Here is a 17,984-nt window from a genome sequence, read left to right as displayed (position 1 = left end):
TTGGACAATATAGGAATATAGCAAAAAAGCCATTATCGGACATCCCTATTGATAAGGATACAATGGTATGCAGAGGAGTACTTATAATTCTACATCTTATATTGTGCATTAGTTATTAGTGTAATATCTAATAATATAGCATAATAATCAATCATGAATTATCCTCATTTTCAGAAAAACGAGCTGTGGGCCAAAACGTACTTTGGACACCCGTGATCTTGGGGTAAAAACAATCCAAATAAGAGAAAAAGATACTATTTCCTTGTACATACAAACAAAGTGTCCATCCATCCATCCATCCATTTTTTACCGCTTGTCCCTTTTGGGGTCACAGGGGATGCTGGAGCCTATGTCAGCAGCATACGGGCGGAAGGCGGGGCACACCCTGGACAAGTCGCCATCTCATCACAGGGCCAACACAGATAGACAGACAACATTCACACAATAGGGCCAATTTAGTGTTGCCAATCAACCTATCCCCAGGTGCATGTCTTTGGAGGTGGGAGGAAGCCGCAGTACCCGGAGGGAACCCACGCAGTCACGGGGAGAACATGCAAACTCCACACAGAAAGATCCTGAGCGCAGGATCGAACCTAGGACCTTTGTATTGTGAGGCAGACGCACTAACCCCTCTCCACCGTGCTGCCCCAAACAATGTGTGATTATAACAATTAGCCGTCAGGTCCACACATCAGAATTGAATGATCATGTGTTTGTCAGTGGATGTTTTCATGTGAGTCCTGCCTCACCTGAACTGAAATGTAGTCTTATACCACGTGACCGTGCAATCTCATCTACTCCCTTAAAAAAAGAGGCTGTGAGCCATAATTAATGTAAGCAACGAACCTGATAACTTCTCCTCTGCTCTGCAACAATGTGGTGGGAAGTTTGGGGTTGCCATGGAAACTGTCAGCGTTGCGACCTTTGCCTTCTCCTCCGGGTTCTTCTTCAAAAGGAGGAGGATGTGGCGGAGTTGAGGGAGAAGAAACAGATGTTGTCCTGGGGCCGCGGCCTCGTTAGGGCCGCACTGGGAGCAGAAGGCAACGCAGTCCAATTAGATACATTTAGGTGCGCTCGCTTCTCTTTGACACTTCCATGGCCGCCTTGTTTTTGCAGGGCTTTTCTTCGCCGACGAGGGGCAGCACTGAGTGGCAGGGGCCTGCTGACGTCACCTCCCTCACATCCAGTCCCAGCTCGGAAGGAGGTGGGATGGGGAGGAGGGGAGGAGGACATGGGCATCGAGAGACTGCAGATTCATCTAATGGATGCACACACACACACACACACACACACACACACACACACACACACACACACACACACACACACACACACACACACACACACACACACACACACACACACACACACACACACACACACACACATTCACACACACGCACACACACATTGTAAATGTTCTGAAGCAAAGACACACACAATAATAGCATCCCTGCACTTTACCACAGAAGAAGACATCCTACTTTCCCTCTCATCCACACACTGACAAACACGTGCTGCAGCCTCCCTCCCTTCCTCCCTCCCTCCCCCACTTCTTCTCTAGCCATCAACCCTCCCTCACCCTCTCTCCCTCTCTCTCTCTCTCTCTCTGTCTCTCTCCCTACCTTGTCTGTTCTGGCTTTTATTGTTGCGTCAGAGTCAGCCAGCAGAGAAGCATGCCGGGGGAGAGCGCTCACAGATCTGTCCCCGCCAACAAGCATCCAGGGCAGGCCGAGGAGGAGCCGGGGCTCCCTGGACCAGGTAGGAGCTTTGTGGGTTGTGTGTGTGTAACATTGTTAGGGTTAGAAATACGACTTAAGGTGGTGATGTATACCCTCAAATGCAGTTGTATGACATACTCCTAAACTGCCATCCCTACCCCCCTCTCCCCCACTGTGTAAGCAACTCCCTAAAGCATCCTCCCCCCCCCTGCTCTTAACTCCTCTCAGCCTGTGACTTGCAAAAAATGGGACTTGCAAGGCACGTCATCGTCTTATCGCGTCCTCACTCCGCCATTCCACCCCCCACCCTGCCCTGGGCCCTCTGCTACAGCGGCACCATGTTCTCATGCGCATGCATCCTCATCCTCATCTCTCATGCAGTTTTTGTGAGCTGTCAGAGGAGCGTAATGTGGCTCCGCCCCCACCCCCTCCAGATCATGACACAGCAGTAGCAGGGCCCGGCACATACACGCTGCAACCTTGCAAAAACCTTGTTACTTTTTTAGTTCCTTGCCTTGATCAGAGAGCACGGTCTACACGTCTTCGTCCTCCAAGCATACTTGGCCGTTAAAGCCGATCCTGATGTTAAATCCATGAAGGACAGGAGCTCGAGGGAAGTGTTGAAACGCGGGCTACTCCTCTCTGACTACAATGTCGTTTGGGCCTAAAAGTACAGATCAATAACTAGAAGCTGCCAGCTAATAAGACACGATTGGAGGACATTTGTGGGATACATGTACATATGGTGATTGGAAATGTTACACATTAAAAAATGACTGGGTTATTTTGATAACCCAATTTATGAGTTGCTAGTGTTACATTTTAAAGTTATTTTTATTGAATAGTAACCCATTTTTGGGTTATAAAGGTGTTATTTTAACTCAGTTTCTGGGTTTTCAAATCTATGAACCATTTTTGGGTTGTTTTTCAACAAGTAACGCAGATTTGGGTAAAAGGCTTTTTTTTTAAAAATAAAAAAGTTATGTTTTTCTTGAAGGGAATTTTATTATGAACATTATTTACAATTACCCAATATTGAGTTAGCATAACTCAACTTTTGGGTTAAATAATTCAACCCAATAGTTTGGTTGAGAATAACCCAGGCAAAAGTTGGGTTGAAAAAATTAACCCAAAATGTTGAGTTAAAAAAACCCATAAGGAGTTTGTCCTTTTCTGAACCCAACATTTTTTATAGTGATGTCCGATAATATCGGACTGCCGATGTTATCGGCCGATAAATGCTTTAAAATGTAATATCGGAAATTATCGGTATCGGTTTCAAAATTATTCGTATCAGTTTCAAAAAGTAAGATTCATGACTTTTTAAAACGCCGCTGTGTACACGGACGTAAGGAGAAGTACAGAGTGCCAATAAACCATAAAGGCACTGCCTTTGCGTGCCGGCCCAGTCACATGATATCTACGGCTTTTCACACACACACAAGTGAATGCAATGCATACTTGATCAACAGCCATACAAGTCACACTGAGGGTGACTGTCTAAACAACTTTAACACTGTTACAAATATGCGCCACACTGTGAACCCACACCAAACAAGAATGACAAACACATTTCGGGAGAACATCCGCACCGTAACACAACATAAACACAACAGAACAAATACCCAGAACCCCTTGCAGCACTAACTCTTCCGGTACCCTACAATATACACCCCCGCTACCCTCCCCCACCTCAACCCCGCCTCCCAACAAAAATAATGCACTTTGTGACTTCAATAATAAATATGGCAGTGCCATATTGGCATTTTTTTCCATAACTTAAGTTGATTTATTTTGGAAAACCTTGTTACATTGTTTAATGCATCCAGCGGGGCATCACAACAAAATTAGGCATAATAATGTGTTAATTCCACGACTGTATATATCGGTATCGGTTGATATCGGAATCGGTAATTAAGAGTTGGACAATATCGGAATATCGGATATCGGCAAAAAAGCCATTATTGGACATCTCTAATTTTTTAGTGTGTACACACTAAAAAATGTTGGGTTAAATGTTAAAAATGTTAAAAAATAACCCAATTTGAACCCAACTGCTGGTTCAGAAAAGGACAAACCCCTTATTTGAGTTATTTTAACTCAACATTTTGGGTTAATTTTTTTCTACCCTTTTGCGTTGAATTATTTAACCAAAAAGTTGAGTTATGATAACTCCATGTTGGGTTATTCCCAACCAAACTATTGGGTCGAATTATTTAACCCAAAAGTTGAGTTATGCTAACTCAATGTTGGGTGATTGTAAATAATGTTAATGAGATTAATCCATGATAAAATTCCCTTCAAGGAAAAAGTTACATTTTAATTAAAAAAAAAGCCTTTTACCCAAAAATGCGTTACTCGTTGAAAAACAACCCAAAAATGGTTAATCATTTTAAAGACCCAGCAATTGAGTTAAAATAATACCCATATAACCCAAAAAATGGATTGCTATTCATAAAAATAACTCCAAAATGTAACCCAACACTCGCAACTCATAAATTGGGTTATCAAAACAACCCAGCATTTTTTTGTGTGTATCTTCTTTGAATGGCGCTATAATGTCATAATAATCTGTCAAAGACCCCCCAGAACATGACCTCATAAATACAGCACTGGCACACACACAGAACGTTCCATCACGTGAAAAACACTAAACAGATTTACACTAAACTTGGTTAAGAATGAACACAGGGGCCAATGAAGAATTGAACAATGGATCTGTCTCGCCTTACAGTCAGAATAGTTATGTCTGTACTCTGTGTTTGTCATCCTGCAGTGAAGTGCCAAACAAACATTCCAACACAAGTATACTGTAAATATAATCCTTTAGCAGAGAACATTGGAGTGGCATGAAGATCTTACTATATGGATAAAATGACTTTTGTGCTGTACTGTATCATAGCCATGTCAAGATACAGAGTTTTAAAGTGTGAAGTATATTTATATAGCGCTTCTTCTCTAGAGACTCATAGCGCATTACATTGGGAAACCCATTATCCACATCTTTTTGAAGCTATATTTAAAGGGGAACAGCACTTTTTTTTTTTTAAATGTTGCCTATTGTTTACAATCATTATGAAAGACATGACAGCGAATGGATGCATTTTTTTTTAAAAGCATTTTAAATAGTAAATAAATGTGATCAGAACTCCGCTTACAATGAAGCCTATGGAAGTCACGCAATTCCACCTATAAAGCCCTTGAAAAAATATCCAAACACCTCCATTAAGGTTTTATATACATGATGTAAATATATATGTAGTATTAACGGGCACATTTATAGTAACATTTAATATTTACGTATTTTGATCATTTTAAGCATAAGCGGCGGCACATTCATTTTAAAAACGCACCACGACCATTGCTTCTTTTTTTTTCTTCATCACTGATTATTACTCACTGCAGACTTTATGAGAGCCAACAAACATAATAAAACATCACTAACTGTACAAGGTCTGCTGTCATTAGGATGCCGACTTCTAGGATGTTCGTATGTACCATTTCAGTGAAGAATGTCTCATAATCCTCACGAAGAAACGGGGTGGGGGGCCCGTGGGAACCAAGTGTATTTTCGTGTTGTTCCGGCTATTTTCGGGTCCTAAATGTCTGTGAAAGTGTACCAAGTTGTCGGAATACCTACTCAGACTTCTTCTGTCCAGGTTAGATGCATGATTTATGATCTATAATAAACTTCCAGGGAGCAAGGAAGTGAGTAAACAGCAGACAACTCGATGATGTAAACATAGGGACACACGGTAGTGATCACGGCGCCGCTATAAATAGTTAATCTGCGTTTGCACTTATAATAACAATATCACTAATACTTGGCTCATATTCTAGTCACGAAATGTAAATTGAGTATTGTTGGCGCTTCTTGAATGATTGTTTATTGGATTTTATGAGCAAAATAGAAGAGCTCCCATTGGCTCCGCTGTAAGATGACTTTTATTTGTGTTTATTTAATATTTAGAATGCAATAAAAAAAAATCTATTTGTTGTCATGTCTTTCATAATGTTTGTGAACAATAGGCACAATTCCACAAAAAGTGCAGCTCCCCTTTAAACCAGCGTGGGTGGTACTGGTAGCAGAGTGGGGAACGTGCATTGTACTGTTCCTGTTTTGCAAAAAAGATCCACATTACACAAGTTATTGGTAATATCAATTTGAATGTTTAATTGTCTGCATTCACTCAGTGTTTAATTAGAATCAGTGTGAATGCTTGGGTTGCAGTCTAAAGCAGAATTACACCTAAAGCTAATAGTCATGAGTTAGATATTTCAACTACCCCCCCCCCCCCCTCCCTCCCGCAAAGTAGACTGCCAAGTCGGAGAGAGGGAGGAGAAGCGCAAGTCTATTCAAGAGACTGCAGTGGAGATGCGGAAGCATTATGCTACATTAAACTACTTGACATGTAGTCATGCATTGCTTCATAAGGCTGTCATGATTTTTGACGCTACTGCACTTGGGGTGGTCATCATGCAGGGAATTTCTGATGGAAGCAGGGTGACAATGAGAGCCGGGAAGTGCAACTGTGTGTGTTTCTGTCGGTGGCTGGCACAGGCCTGTGCGACTTGTGTGTCAAAATGGCCAATCGGCATGCAGATTGAGGTCATGGTGACAGTGGCCTAGTTAAAATGAAGGCTCTGTTCCTTCTATGTGATACACCATCGTCTGACATCTACTGGCCGTATTTTTCCAACGTTGTCCATTTTACGTAGCAGATTTTATTTTAACATACACGCAGTGAATAAACTAGCTGCTCTATTGTTACATTGTGTTTAGTTTCGTCATCGCTAGTGCCATTTTCCTGACAAGTTTGAAAGACGATACTTTAGCATCAAGGCATGAAATAACTGTTGTTTAGCCATCGAGTTGTCTATGGTGACACACTGTTAGTGAAGTAAAGACAAAAAGTTCCTACATCCATACTTTGTTCATTAGGTTTGCCAGAAATGGATTTGTCACGTTACCAGTTACATTTTAACAATCATATCTGTTCTCTGCAAGGCTGAATTCATTTGATATGTGTTTCATTGTAAGATTATGTGGAAGAAGAAAAATACATTTGTTCACCTCATCTCCTGAATGAATCAATAAAGTACTATCTATCTATCTATCTAACATCTTTTTGTGGGATGGGGGTGTGGTTTCCAGGAAAAAGCAGACGTCAGTCCACGGACTCCACACCCAGTGACAGTGGCTCTTCTCCTTGTGACACAAGTTCAAGCCCTTCTCCCAGCACTCCACAGAAGCTGCTCCCAACATACACATCTCCATTTGGGCCAAGGCTATTTCACGCAACACCTAACTCTTCTGGTACTCCAAGACCTCAACCTGAAGGGTCTGACTATCGGCACAACCTACCGAGGTTGTCCGGAAAGTTAGGCGGTCATGGACCTTGTGGCCGCCTTGTCCCCGTTAAGATGGAGAGAATCAAAGTCAGTGTTAAGATATTCTTTTATCCCTTCAGCAGTTGCATGACATTGAAATGTGTGTAATATGTGTGTATTGTTGCCAGGTACTGACTGGTTCTGAGGTGGAGAGTGACTACCCAGAGGTGCAGACCATTGATACAAGGGTGGTGATGGGCCAAGAGACACTTTTAAAACCATCAGAGATCCTGAAAGGGATGCGCTTTGCAGGACAATGTGTTCAGGGTATCTCATCATCAGTTATGCCAAGCTTTGCAGAGCCTCAGACAAAAGTAAACAAGCCAGAAATCAGTAAGGAAGTGGGAAATCCCCCAAACCTGGACAAACAAGGAGATGAGCAAACAGAACCTGAAACATCCCTAACCCCACCAATTCCCCCTGTTCACAGCCCCACTGCACCCGCTTCCTCCACTTGTGTTGACAACAATTTCACAGATAAGGAAGAGGGTCAAAGTCTCTCGATCGTTGAAGTGCCTTCCCTGTCTGTCCACGAGCAGATCTGCCCAGTGGCTCTATCATTTTCTGAGCCAACTTATTCTGTTGACCCACTCCGAGTGGGTATGCCGTCATCCCTTGACCCTGACTTGTATTATACTGCTCCCTCCACACCAATTAAGGCGGCATCATTTTCCTCGCACCTTAAACATCGTTCATATCCAGGCTCTCCTGCTTGCTCACCCTCACCTGGCTTACCCTCAGACAGCGATGACCTCTGCTCCCCTATGACCTCCCCCTCTGGCTCTTACATGACAGCAGAAGGAGGAAGTTGGACATCCTCTTATGCATCTTCCACCTCCCCCTCCACTTCTCCCAACCTGCTGACCACAGAAGATGCACAGGAGGCTCGGGCTTGCTTTGTGGAATCCTTGTCCGAGATTGGAGATGAAGTAGGGGAGGACAAGGTGCGAACAGCTCCAGAGCGGGATGAGGAAAGACCAGGCGACTTGTATGTGCAACGTTCTCAGGATGTGATTAATCCACGGCTTGGAATAACTGGTACAGCGATACTTGAGGAGGAAGAGACTCAAAAAGATGATGAGACCATTATTTGCAGAGAAAGCCATCGTCCTTGTTGGGTGACTGAACATACACCTCTGCCAAGGAGCAGTAGTAGCCCCACTAGTGACTCACAGGAGGATGGCGGTGAGTCTGAGAGCTCTCTCTGTCCACTAGAGGAGGCCAGGACAGCAAATGAGGAATATTCAAGAATTACTCATACAGGCCTGAATCTGCAACTGGACCCATGTGTATCGGGGGAACATTATGGACAAACGACTGATCAGCAAGAGAAAACCTTCACAGCTGTGACTCCTGATACAGACAACATGGCTTCATCCAACAATAGTCCTGACTCACCTGTTGTCCACATGGATTCTTTTTGTTCTGGATCCTTTGGTAGATTTGGTCCTGGCTCTTTCATGTTCTCTCAGACAGCAAGTGCTGAAGATATACCAGAAGAAGAAAGGATGATACCCGTCTCTCTCATCCCATTTCCTCCTCACACAAGCCTTGTTTTTAAAGCTGATTCCTTTGAAATAACCCTTTTCCCCACAGAGGCTGAAAATGAAATAGTGACGGATAGAAACGAAGGCAAGAACATTGACGCATATGCAGCAGGAGAGGAGGAAGCAGACATTGAAGATGATGACGAAGAGGATGACAATGACTATGATGATGATGATGACATCAATGGTAATGAAACTGTGGACACTGGGGACGCTGGTGACAACAAAGACAACAGTCTGGAGTCTGGTGTGGAAGCCAAGGTGGAAGTAAAAGTGGTTGAAGAAGAGGGGGAAGATGACGATGAAGATGGCCAGTGCATCAGGAAATCAGTGGAGGGTGCTACAGATGAGGACAGCTCAGGATCCTTGCTTCATACACTCTCAGACACGTCTATAAATGAGGGGTTGGATGACTACTTCTGTTTCCAAGTTGATACTGATGACTCATTAGATTCTGCCTCCTATAATGGGGAGGAAGATGAACGCCTATACAGCACTGAGAGGCATGCACAGGCACCAGAATGCTCACCTTTGGATTCACTTGAATCCACAGAAAGGTCAGAATCACAACAAGGAAATGTCACTAGAATGGATAAAAGAGAATGTTTGCACACACAACTGAGCGCAGATGAGACAGTGGATAACTCTGAAATCACGTGTCTTTCTACAGACACTGCTGCCCAGGAACCCAAAACCCCAGAAACACAAGGTTGTGCCAGTCCATTGGATAAAACAAAATCTGTACAAATTGATGAAGGCTTAAAACAATTTGCTATTTGCACATTTACAGCTTCTTGTGATCCTAAGCCATCTGGTAACAAAACTAGGGATGCAACTGAAAGGGTAAAACATTACAGTTCTTGTCAAGAACCTAAACATAGCTCCTGTGTCCTTTCCTACCCTGACCCCGCTACTCAAGTCTACTCCTTACCTCCTGTTGGAAAAACTCCTAGCTGTACAGTACAGGAACTAAAAGATGAAGATGGTGGCAAAGAGCAAAACAAACGTGCAAAAGAAGATCCCACTTGTGAACCAGACAGAGATTCGTATAAATTGCTCATTAAGCATCATCGTTATCAAACAGGAAGTCGTGGAACTGCAGGAGTGAGTAGACTCATATCATCCCAGTGGTCCTCCAATAGACATGATACACCTGACGAAGAAGACCAGAATAAAAAGAAGAATGACAACACCTCAGTAGAAATTAGAAGCATTGAGTGTAGAGCCGCTGACCCGGGTTTCTCTGATTTGGGTACTGCCACCAATGATTTGAACAAAGGCGTGCTTCCTGTCCCCTATCCTAAAGACCCAAGTCCAAATCCCAGCAATATCCCGATCTCTGCATCTCCAGAGGTTATTTTTGGACTTGCTGACAATCTAGTCTCGACTCCTGAACATTGCCCTGGTGACTCTGGCCAGGAGAACTTAAGTACAGATGAGAGGGTGCTCGTAGTGGCTGGTTCACCTCACTTTCCTTTGGCTATCTCACCCAAAAGGGAAAACTCAGAAACAGATACAAGAAGGGAAATTTGTCCTGTAGCGGAGATGACTGAATTACATTTAGGATCTTTGTCTGAATTTGGAGTATGGGGAGCAGGGGAGTCTCTTTCCTTGTCACTGGGGAAGAAGTATGAATTAGAAACAGAGAGTGTACTCATGTGTGACACACAAGGCCAAAGTACACAGACCTCAGTGATTCCTAACATGACCAGTGAAGCATACCAACAATATCCTTATGGTTGTGTTCAGGCGGAAAAAGACAACAAGGATGGAAAGATGCATGAGGCAGAAGATGCAGAAGTAATAAGAGAGGGAACTTCTGAGTCTAATTTAGTCTGTTGGAAGTCAATCGAGGAGATCTCGGAGGCAGGTGGCGGCGAGCGGAGATTCCCTGAAGATGATGTCAGTAATCAGGACAACGGTGGGGATAACACACAGATGCATGTAACATGGATGGATACAAATAATAATAATGATGCTACTTTTGATTCACTGGAAGTAGCAATATGTGGAGGACTGAATGCGTTATCAGAGGAAGTGAAGCCTCAGTTTGAGTGTGTCAAAGTCAGAAAATCAGTTTCTAACATTCCGCTTGAAGAGATGCCAATGCGAGTTTCTGTCAGTGAAGAACAAAAATCACCAGACATTTCATCCACAAATGAAGGTCAGTGTAGCGTGTTGTTAAATAACACTAGTGAGAACCAATGTGCAACAAATGAACATCTCAACAGCCCACCAATGTCAAGATGCCAAACAAGTCCCAAGTGTCCGACAATCACTGCAGCGAGTAATATAGTACCTTCTTTACTACATGGCTCGTTTGGTTTCTTTATTCCTAGATGTAAATCTAATGCATCTGCACCCGTCAAAGATGCAAAAATGTGTTTGCAGTTAGAATCTGAGATTGCGGTGGAGTCTCAAACTCGAGGCGAAAGAAAAAGCGATGCCGGTACTATGATTGACAGAGTTGTTGACGAGCCAAAGAATACAGGTGCCTATAAAGGACAGCCGTGTGAGAGTTCTAACTCAGGAATGGATGAAGAAAATAATACAAAGAAAATGAAAAAGAGATGTGCAAAGAATAAAAAAAAAGAAGAAAAACCGTCACCCACACCAACTCTTTTAGACGGGTTTGCACATGATGCTGCTAAGGATACAATTTGCACAGAGAAAACTGATGCTACTAAGAAAGGGCGAAGAAGGAAACAACACAAGGCCATGAAGGCAGGCATTCATTCGGATTCCAGCCCTGAAATTCTTGATGATGACAAGAAACCTCCTGTTTCAAAACTAACTTCAGCAGTGGCGATTGAGGATATTTCCAAAACAAAGACAAGCAAAAAGGCCAACAAAGTGTCATCATTAGAACAAAAGACTGACAAAGGTGTTTCACAGATTCAAGAAAAAAAGTGTCTCCCCCCTAACGTCACACGCCCTAAAGATTGGAGCCGCAACTCAAACAAGCGTGTCAGAGAGAACCTTAATGTCATGGGAGAACTCGACAAAGAATCACATAAGGAACAAAGAGAGCTGGACAACAGACCAGAAGTACTTAATAACATACAAGAAGGGCTTGATAACAGACCAGTGTCTAATGGTCAAAGAGGAATCAGAGTAGACATTAATGACAATAACATACAGGATGATCAGATCATACTATCACAGGCCATCACTTCATTTTCTTCCCCAACATCTCCCGTTTCCTCTTCCTCACCTTTCTACGGAGCATCAACAGAGACAAAACATGAACTTATCACACCTGTACAAGAATCACAGCCGGCACTTTCAGTCCAGCACTTGCTTTCGCTATCCTCGTCCCACACAACCTCTCCCACCAACCAGCAGTTTCTTACAAACCACGTAGAGGCCACCGTCATTCATCCTACGCTGAGCAAACCTTTACCATCTTCGTCTTCTGAGATGCCAAGTAGTTTGTCCGAACCAACACAGGAGTCTTCTTCCATCCCTCCTTGCCGTAACCAGTCCTCCCCACAGTCTCACAAAGAAAACCAGCAAGGCTGTACAAAGGACACAGCCAAAGGTAAGAATTAAACATCTAGCACAATAACTGATTCAGTGTTCTTCACTAGAAGGATGATCAATAAATGTGCTTTTTTTAAGATGTCACTTTAGCACAGGGGGGATCAGACAAGAGCGAGGAGGATTGTAGACTCCCTGGTAAAGGGTCAATTCTCAAAGAGAAAACCGGAAACAGAAGTGGATCTTTGCAGAAAACCGGTCCATCTGATCAAAAGGAAACCCAACCTTTCTCTTCTTATCAGCTGACCGACAAACAGTCTGGCTGTTCAATCAACCACAAACATCCAATCTCTGAAGACTTCAAAAACAGCTGTAAGATTTGTTTCCATTTTATTGGATTGCATTAGGTCAGGGATTTTCAAACTGTGGTATGTTAACAATCACTTAATTGATTATTCAAAGTGATACTATTCAAACTGCGCGTAATGTTACATTATCCAAACATATTAAATATAAATGTTTATTAAAACCTCTGCCTTATTTTTAATGAAAATGTAGGCCTACTATGCTACTGTATCCTTATATTGGTCATTGTGGTGGTACTTGGAGAGCCAAGTGTTTTCTGAGGTGGCACTTGGTGAAAAAAGTTTGAGAACCACTATTTAGGTTATATCCTTTTCATTCCCATTATGTTTGTAGCAGTATTCTACTACACTATTGTATGTGTGTGTGTGCTTGTCTAGGTTCCATTGTGGCCTCCTGTAATGAGTCGGAGAGTGAAGGGTCAGTGCCTGAGCTAGAAGAGGCAGAGCCAGTGACACCTCTTCAATCTCAGGTGCAACCCTTGACTATTAAACAGTAGAATTATATCCATTATACACATTGACAAAGCATTAGAAAGAGCAGTCACTATTAGCAGTGCTCAAGAGGTACATTTTTTTAATTATATATATAATAACATACCTGTTTAGTATTACTTTTATTTACAGTACTTGTATGAAGACAAACAATTGTGCTAAAACAACTAGACGTACACTTGTAAAGAACATAATGTCATGGCTGTCTTGAGTTTCCAATAATTTCTACAACTCTTATTTTTTTCTGATAGAGTGATTGGAGCACATACTTGTTTGTCACAAAAAACATTCATGAAGTTCGGTTCTTTTATGAATTTATTATGGGTCTACTGAAAATGTGACCAAATCTGCTGGGTCAAATGTATACATACAGCAATGTTAATATTTGGTCACATGTTCCTTGGCAACCAACAAATTTAGCTGAACTGCACCAATTTTGTCAAGAGAAGTGCTCACAAATTCAACCAGAAGCTTGCCAGAAGTTGTGGATGGCTACCAAAAGCACCTTATTGCAGTGAAACTTGCCAAGGGACATGTAACCAAATATTAACATTGCTGTATGTATACTTTTGACCCAGCAGATTTGGTCACATTTTCAGTAGACCCATAATAAATTCATTAAAGAACCAAACTTCATGAATGTTTTTTGTGACCAACAAGTATGTGCTCCAATCACTCTATCACTAAAAAAATAAGAGTTGTAGAAATGATTGGAAACTCAAGACAGCCATGACATGATGTTCTTTGCAAGTGTATGTAAACGTTTGACCACGACTGTATGTGGGAAGTCAATGTAGAGGTATGGCGGTGTTGGGCCTCAGAATATAACCTAGCCTACTTATATTTTCAGCTAATTAGGTCAAGGACTTTACGTGTCAGGTTTCCTCAAATAATCTTCAATGTAACACCTGCACCTCTCCTGCAGCTCCTCTCCTCTGCAGACGAAGGCCCGAACAGACCGAAACAGAGCCGCAGTGAGAAGAAGGCCCGTAAGGTCAGATAAGACACTTAAAAAAACAATGTGTTCTTCATTTTGATGATCATAATGCAGGCATTATACTCTAGCTGTTGCTCTGTGTGTGCGTAGGCCATGTCTAAACTTGGTTTAAAGCCTGTCCATGGTGTGACTAGGATCACCATTAGGAAGTCCAAGAGTATCCTCTTTGTCATCAGCCGACCCGATGTATTTAAAAGCCCCGCGTCGGACATTTATATTGTTTTTGGGGAGGCTAAGGTAAGTACCTTTGTTTCCTTTTCTTTCACTGCATCGTGTCTGATTCCTCTCCGCTCTCTTCCTCCCAGATCGAGGATCTTTCTCAACAGGCTCACAAAGCCGCTGCAGAGAAATTCAAGGTGCCTGTGACCTCTACTCCCCTGGCGCCCCCCGTCCCACCCAGCCTCAGCATCAAGGAGGAGAGTGAAGAAGAGGAGGAGGAGGTCTATTATTGCATGCACCACTCACTGATCTTCACTTGTGACATTGCCCCTAAACCTTTTTCGATCTTTTTTCAGGTGGACGACGGGGGTCTGGAGCAGAGGGACATCGAGCTGGTGATGGCTCAGGCTAATGTGTCTCGAGCCAAGGCCGTGCGTGCGCTGAAACACAACAAGAACGACATTGTGAACGCCATCATGGTAAGGATGGAGAGAATGGTATACTATAGGGCAGATGGTCAACAAATGATGGAGTGATAGACAAGCGATGGAGGATTTAGTGAAAGTGATAGAATAGAAGACAATGGCAAGTGTCATTTTTACTCAGTAAGAGCTCTTTGTTTGAAGTTTCTCTCCACTAGATGGCAGTAGAACCTCACACTGTTTACTGGATATTCAAAATGGACATTTTACTCTCCTCTTTTTTCAGGAGCTGACCATGTGAAGGGTGTGGATGATCTGAATCCATGCTTGACTCTATGCCTAAAGACTATGCTTTGTCGCTGCTACTGTATAATGTTGCATCTCCAAAACCTGCTAAATAAATAAAGTCTGTAAGGATGCAAAGCAGTGGTTTATTGGAAATAATGCATGCAACAGTTGACAGATGGGAAATGTTTTTATATTGCCCCAATAACTGCGTAGCTAAAAACACCTATATTTGTTTGGTCAACAGTTTTATGTTTCAATGGTGTTTTGGTGTGTCCACATTTAGTGACGGAGCTAGCCCCGTCAGAAATCTGTTTAGCCCAGGCCTGGGCAATTATTTAGAGAAAAACATGTGTCTGCGGGCTGGCATATCTATCTATCTATCTATGTGTATATATATATATATATATACACTACCGTTCAAAAGTTTGGGGTCACCCAAACAATTTTGTGGAACAGCCTTTATTTCTAAGAACAAGAATAGACTGTCGAGTTTCAGATGAAAGTTCACTTTTTCTGGCCATTTTGCGCATTTAATTGACCCCACAAATGTGATGCTCCAGAAACTCAATCTGCTCAAAGGAAGGTCAGTTTTGTTGCTTCTGTAACGAGCTAAACTGTTTTCAGATGTGTGAACATGATTGCACAAGGGTTTTATAATCATCAATTAGCCTTCTGAGCCAACGAGCAAACACATTACACCATTAGAACACTGGAGTGATAGTTGCTGGAAATGGGCCTCTGTACACCTATGTAGATATTGCACCAAAAACCAGACATTTGCAGCTAGAATAGTCATTTACCACATTAGCAATGTATAGAGTGTATTTCTTTAAAGTTAAGACTAGTTTAAAGTTATCTTCATTGAAAAGTACAGTGCTTTTCCTTCAAAAATAAGGACATTTCAATGTGACCCCAAACTTTTGAACGGTAGTGTATATATATATATATATATATATATATATATATATATATATATATATATATATATATATATATATATATATATATATATATATAGATATGTATATATATAAATATACGCACACACACACACACACACACACACACACAAACACACTTATATCTGCTGTACATTATGTGTGTGTTTTGGGTACTATTTTTAGGAACACTAATACAACAACTCACAATGATGTCTGATAGAATGCTAAAAACGTTATGACCGCCTTAAAAAACGTATATTAACTATGAACGATAAAACACTGAATATTGACAACATATGAACGTCGCTCCTCTTTTATCAATCAAGCGAAACACAACAAAAATGCAACAAACGCGGCAAAATATGAATGTGAAGGGTAAAAATAAAACCCACCAACAATCTTTTCTTTGCAGAACTTTGTTGTAAAAATCTCCTTCCACGTCGGTCCCTGACACCCGCATTTCAGGTTGGCCGCTCTCGAAACACTCTGTGGACACAAACCACGCCCACACTGGTTGGTGCCTCGTCTGAGCTGCTGTGACTTCGATGACCATACTAAAGTTAAAAGTTAAAGTGCCAATGATTGTCACACACACCCTAGGTGCTGTGAAATTATCCTCTGCAGTGAGCAGAAGCGGTGGCAGCGCCCGGGAATCATAGTAATAGTAGTAACTAGTATATCATGCAAAAGCGCAGCTTCCAACCATTGAAATAACATCACTGCACATTATAATGGCAGCGACAGTTTCCATCTTAAAGATCAAAAAAACATTTGGGGGGAATGTCCGGCAGGCCAGATTAAAAAACTTAACGGGCCGCATGTGGCCCCTGGGCCTTAATTTGCCCAGGTCTGGTTTAGCCCCATTTTAGGGCCCTTCTATGCGAAACCAACTTTTCTTACCAATTGTGTGATGAGGTGTAGACTTGTCCAGGGTGTACCTCGCCTTCCGCCCGAATGGGACCTTGAAAGGGACAAGTGGTAGAAAATGGATGGATGATACCTGCATTTGTGTATTTAGGTCTCGAAAATGTAAAAATGAAACCATGGAGGCATTGCAGGTAGGGAGGGGTGTAATAATGAATCGGTTTTAACTTTAGAGATATGAATACATCATTTGGCGAGCCTCTGGAGTGATCTATATGAAATATGGATCGGTAGATGTCCGGTTAGAAAGTCTTGAATCGGTTGATTGTAGATCTGATACCAAATATGGCTGCTCTAATCTGGCGAGATTTATCTGATGACGTAATGACGACCGAAAGTAACATTGTCGTTTGCTAATGACGACACAGCAACTTGGCAGACAGTAATTCTGATTGATTGACCAATCACAGATAAATGGTTTAAAAGGTGATTAAAAAAAACACTTGGATGATTTGGCTAATGAGTCACAATTTTACAAACACACTGCAAATAATATATATATATTAAGTAACAGACACATTCACACAATATGTGGTATGTATATTATTTACCGTATTTTGGTCATTTTGATCAAATCCTTGGCACATTTATTTTCCTTTCCAGAGCAGGGCACTTCCGACTACCGGCAACTACTGTGTGTCCTACTTCCGGAAACAAACGCGAGTGTGTTATAATCATGGCAGATTCGGTAACAAACAATGAAGACAACTATATGTGGACAAATGAAGATTTATAACCTTATCTTTTTGAATCTGAATATACGGATGACGAGCTACTGCTTCTGGAAACCAGCACGAAGGAGAGTGAGACGTTGAGAGCAGACGGAAGCAGACAGAGTGAGGTGAAAGTCACTGGTAGCTGCAAAATGTGGAACTTGAAGCCAAGCTATTTCGAGTACCGTATTGTTCGGACTATAAGTCGCAGTTTTTTTCATAGTTTGGCCACGGGTGCGACTTAAACTCAGGAGCGACTTATGTGTGAAATTATTAACACATTACCGTAAAATATCAAATAATACTATTTAGCTCATTCACGTTAGAGACTAGACGTATAAGATTTCATGGGATTTAGCGATTAGGAGTGACAGATTGTTTGGTAAACGTATAGCATGTTCTATATGTTATAGTTATTTGAATGACTCTTACCATAATGTTACGTTAACATACCAGGCACGTTCTCAGTTGGTTATTTATGCGTCATATAACGTACACTTATTCAGCCTGTTGTTCACTATTCTTTATTTATTTTAAATTGCCT

At 42.0% G+C, this 17,984-nt stretch overlaps 1 protein-coding gene across 1 annotated transcript; it reads left to right on the top strand.

The window, feature by feature from the left end:
* The first annotated feature begins 1,606 nt into the window (after positions 1-1,606).
* Positions 1,607-14,997, top strand: LOC133645489 (microtubule-associated protein futsch-like). Its single transcript, XM_062040329.1, has 10 exons — positions 1,607-1,761; positions 6,877-7,160; positions 7,241-12,200; positions 12,281-12,511; positions 12,883-12,974; positions 13,922-13,990; positions 14,084-14,230; positions 14,299-14,433; positions 14,509-14,631; positions 14,861-14,997. The coding sequence occupies exons 1-10, from the start codon at positions 1,677-1,679 to the stop codon at positions 14,873-14,875; spliced, it is 6,141 nt and encodes a 2,046-aa protein (XP_061896313.1). The 5' UTR covers positions 1,607-1,676; the 3' UTR covers positions 14,876-14,997.
* The last annotated feature ends 2,987 nt before the right edge of the window (positions 14,998-17,984 follow it).

This window comes from Entelurus aequoreus, unplaced genomic scaffold, assembly GCF_033978785.1.
Source record: "Entelurus aequoreus isolate RoL-2023_Sb unplaced genomic scaffold, RoL_Eaeq_v1.1 HiC_scaffold_208, whole genome shotgun sequence".
NCBI lineage: Eukaryota > Metazoa > Chordata > Actinopteri > Syngnathiformes > Syngnathidae > Entelurus > Entelurus aequoreus.
Note: the sequence above shows the minus strand (reverse complement) of the source record. Positions and strands in the feature narration are given on the sequence as shown.

Coding starts and splice junctions, on each gene's coding strand:
- LOC133645489 (XM_062040329.1), top strand. CDS start 1,677: ATGCCGGGGGAGAGCGCTCACAGATCTGTCCCCGCCAACAAGCATCCA. Junction 12,975..13,921: donor TGACACCTCTTCAATCTCAG/GTGCAACCCTTG, acceptor CCTCTCCTGCAG/CTCCTCTCCTCTGCAGACGA. Junction 14,231..14,298: donor TTGTTTTTGGGGAGGCTAAG/GTAAGTACCTTT, acceptor TCTTCCTCCCAG/ATCGAGGATCTTTCTCAACA.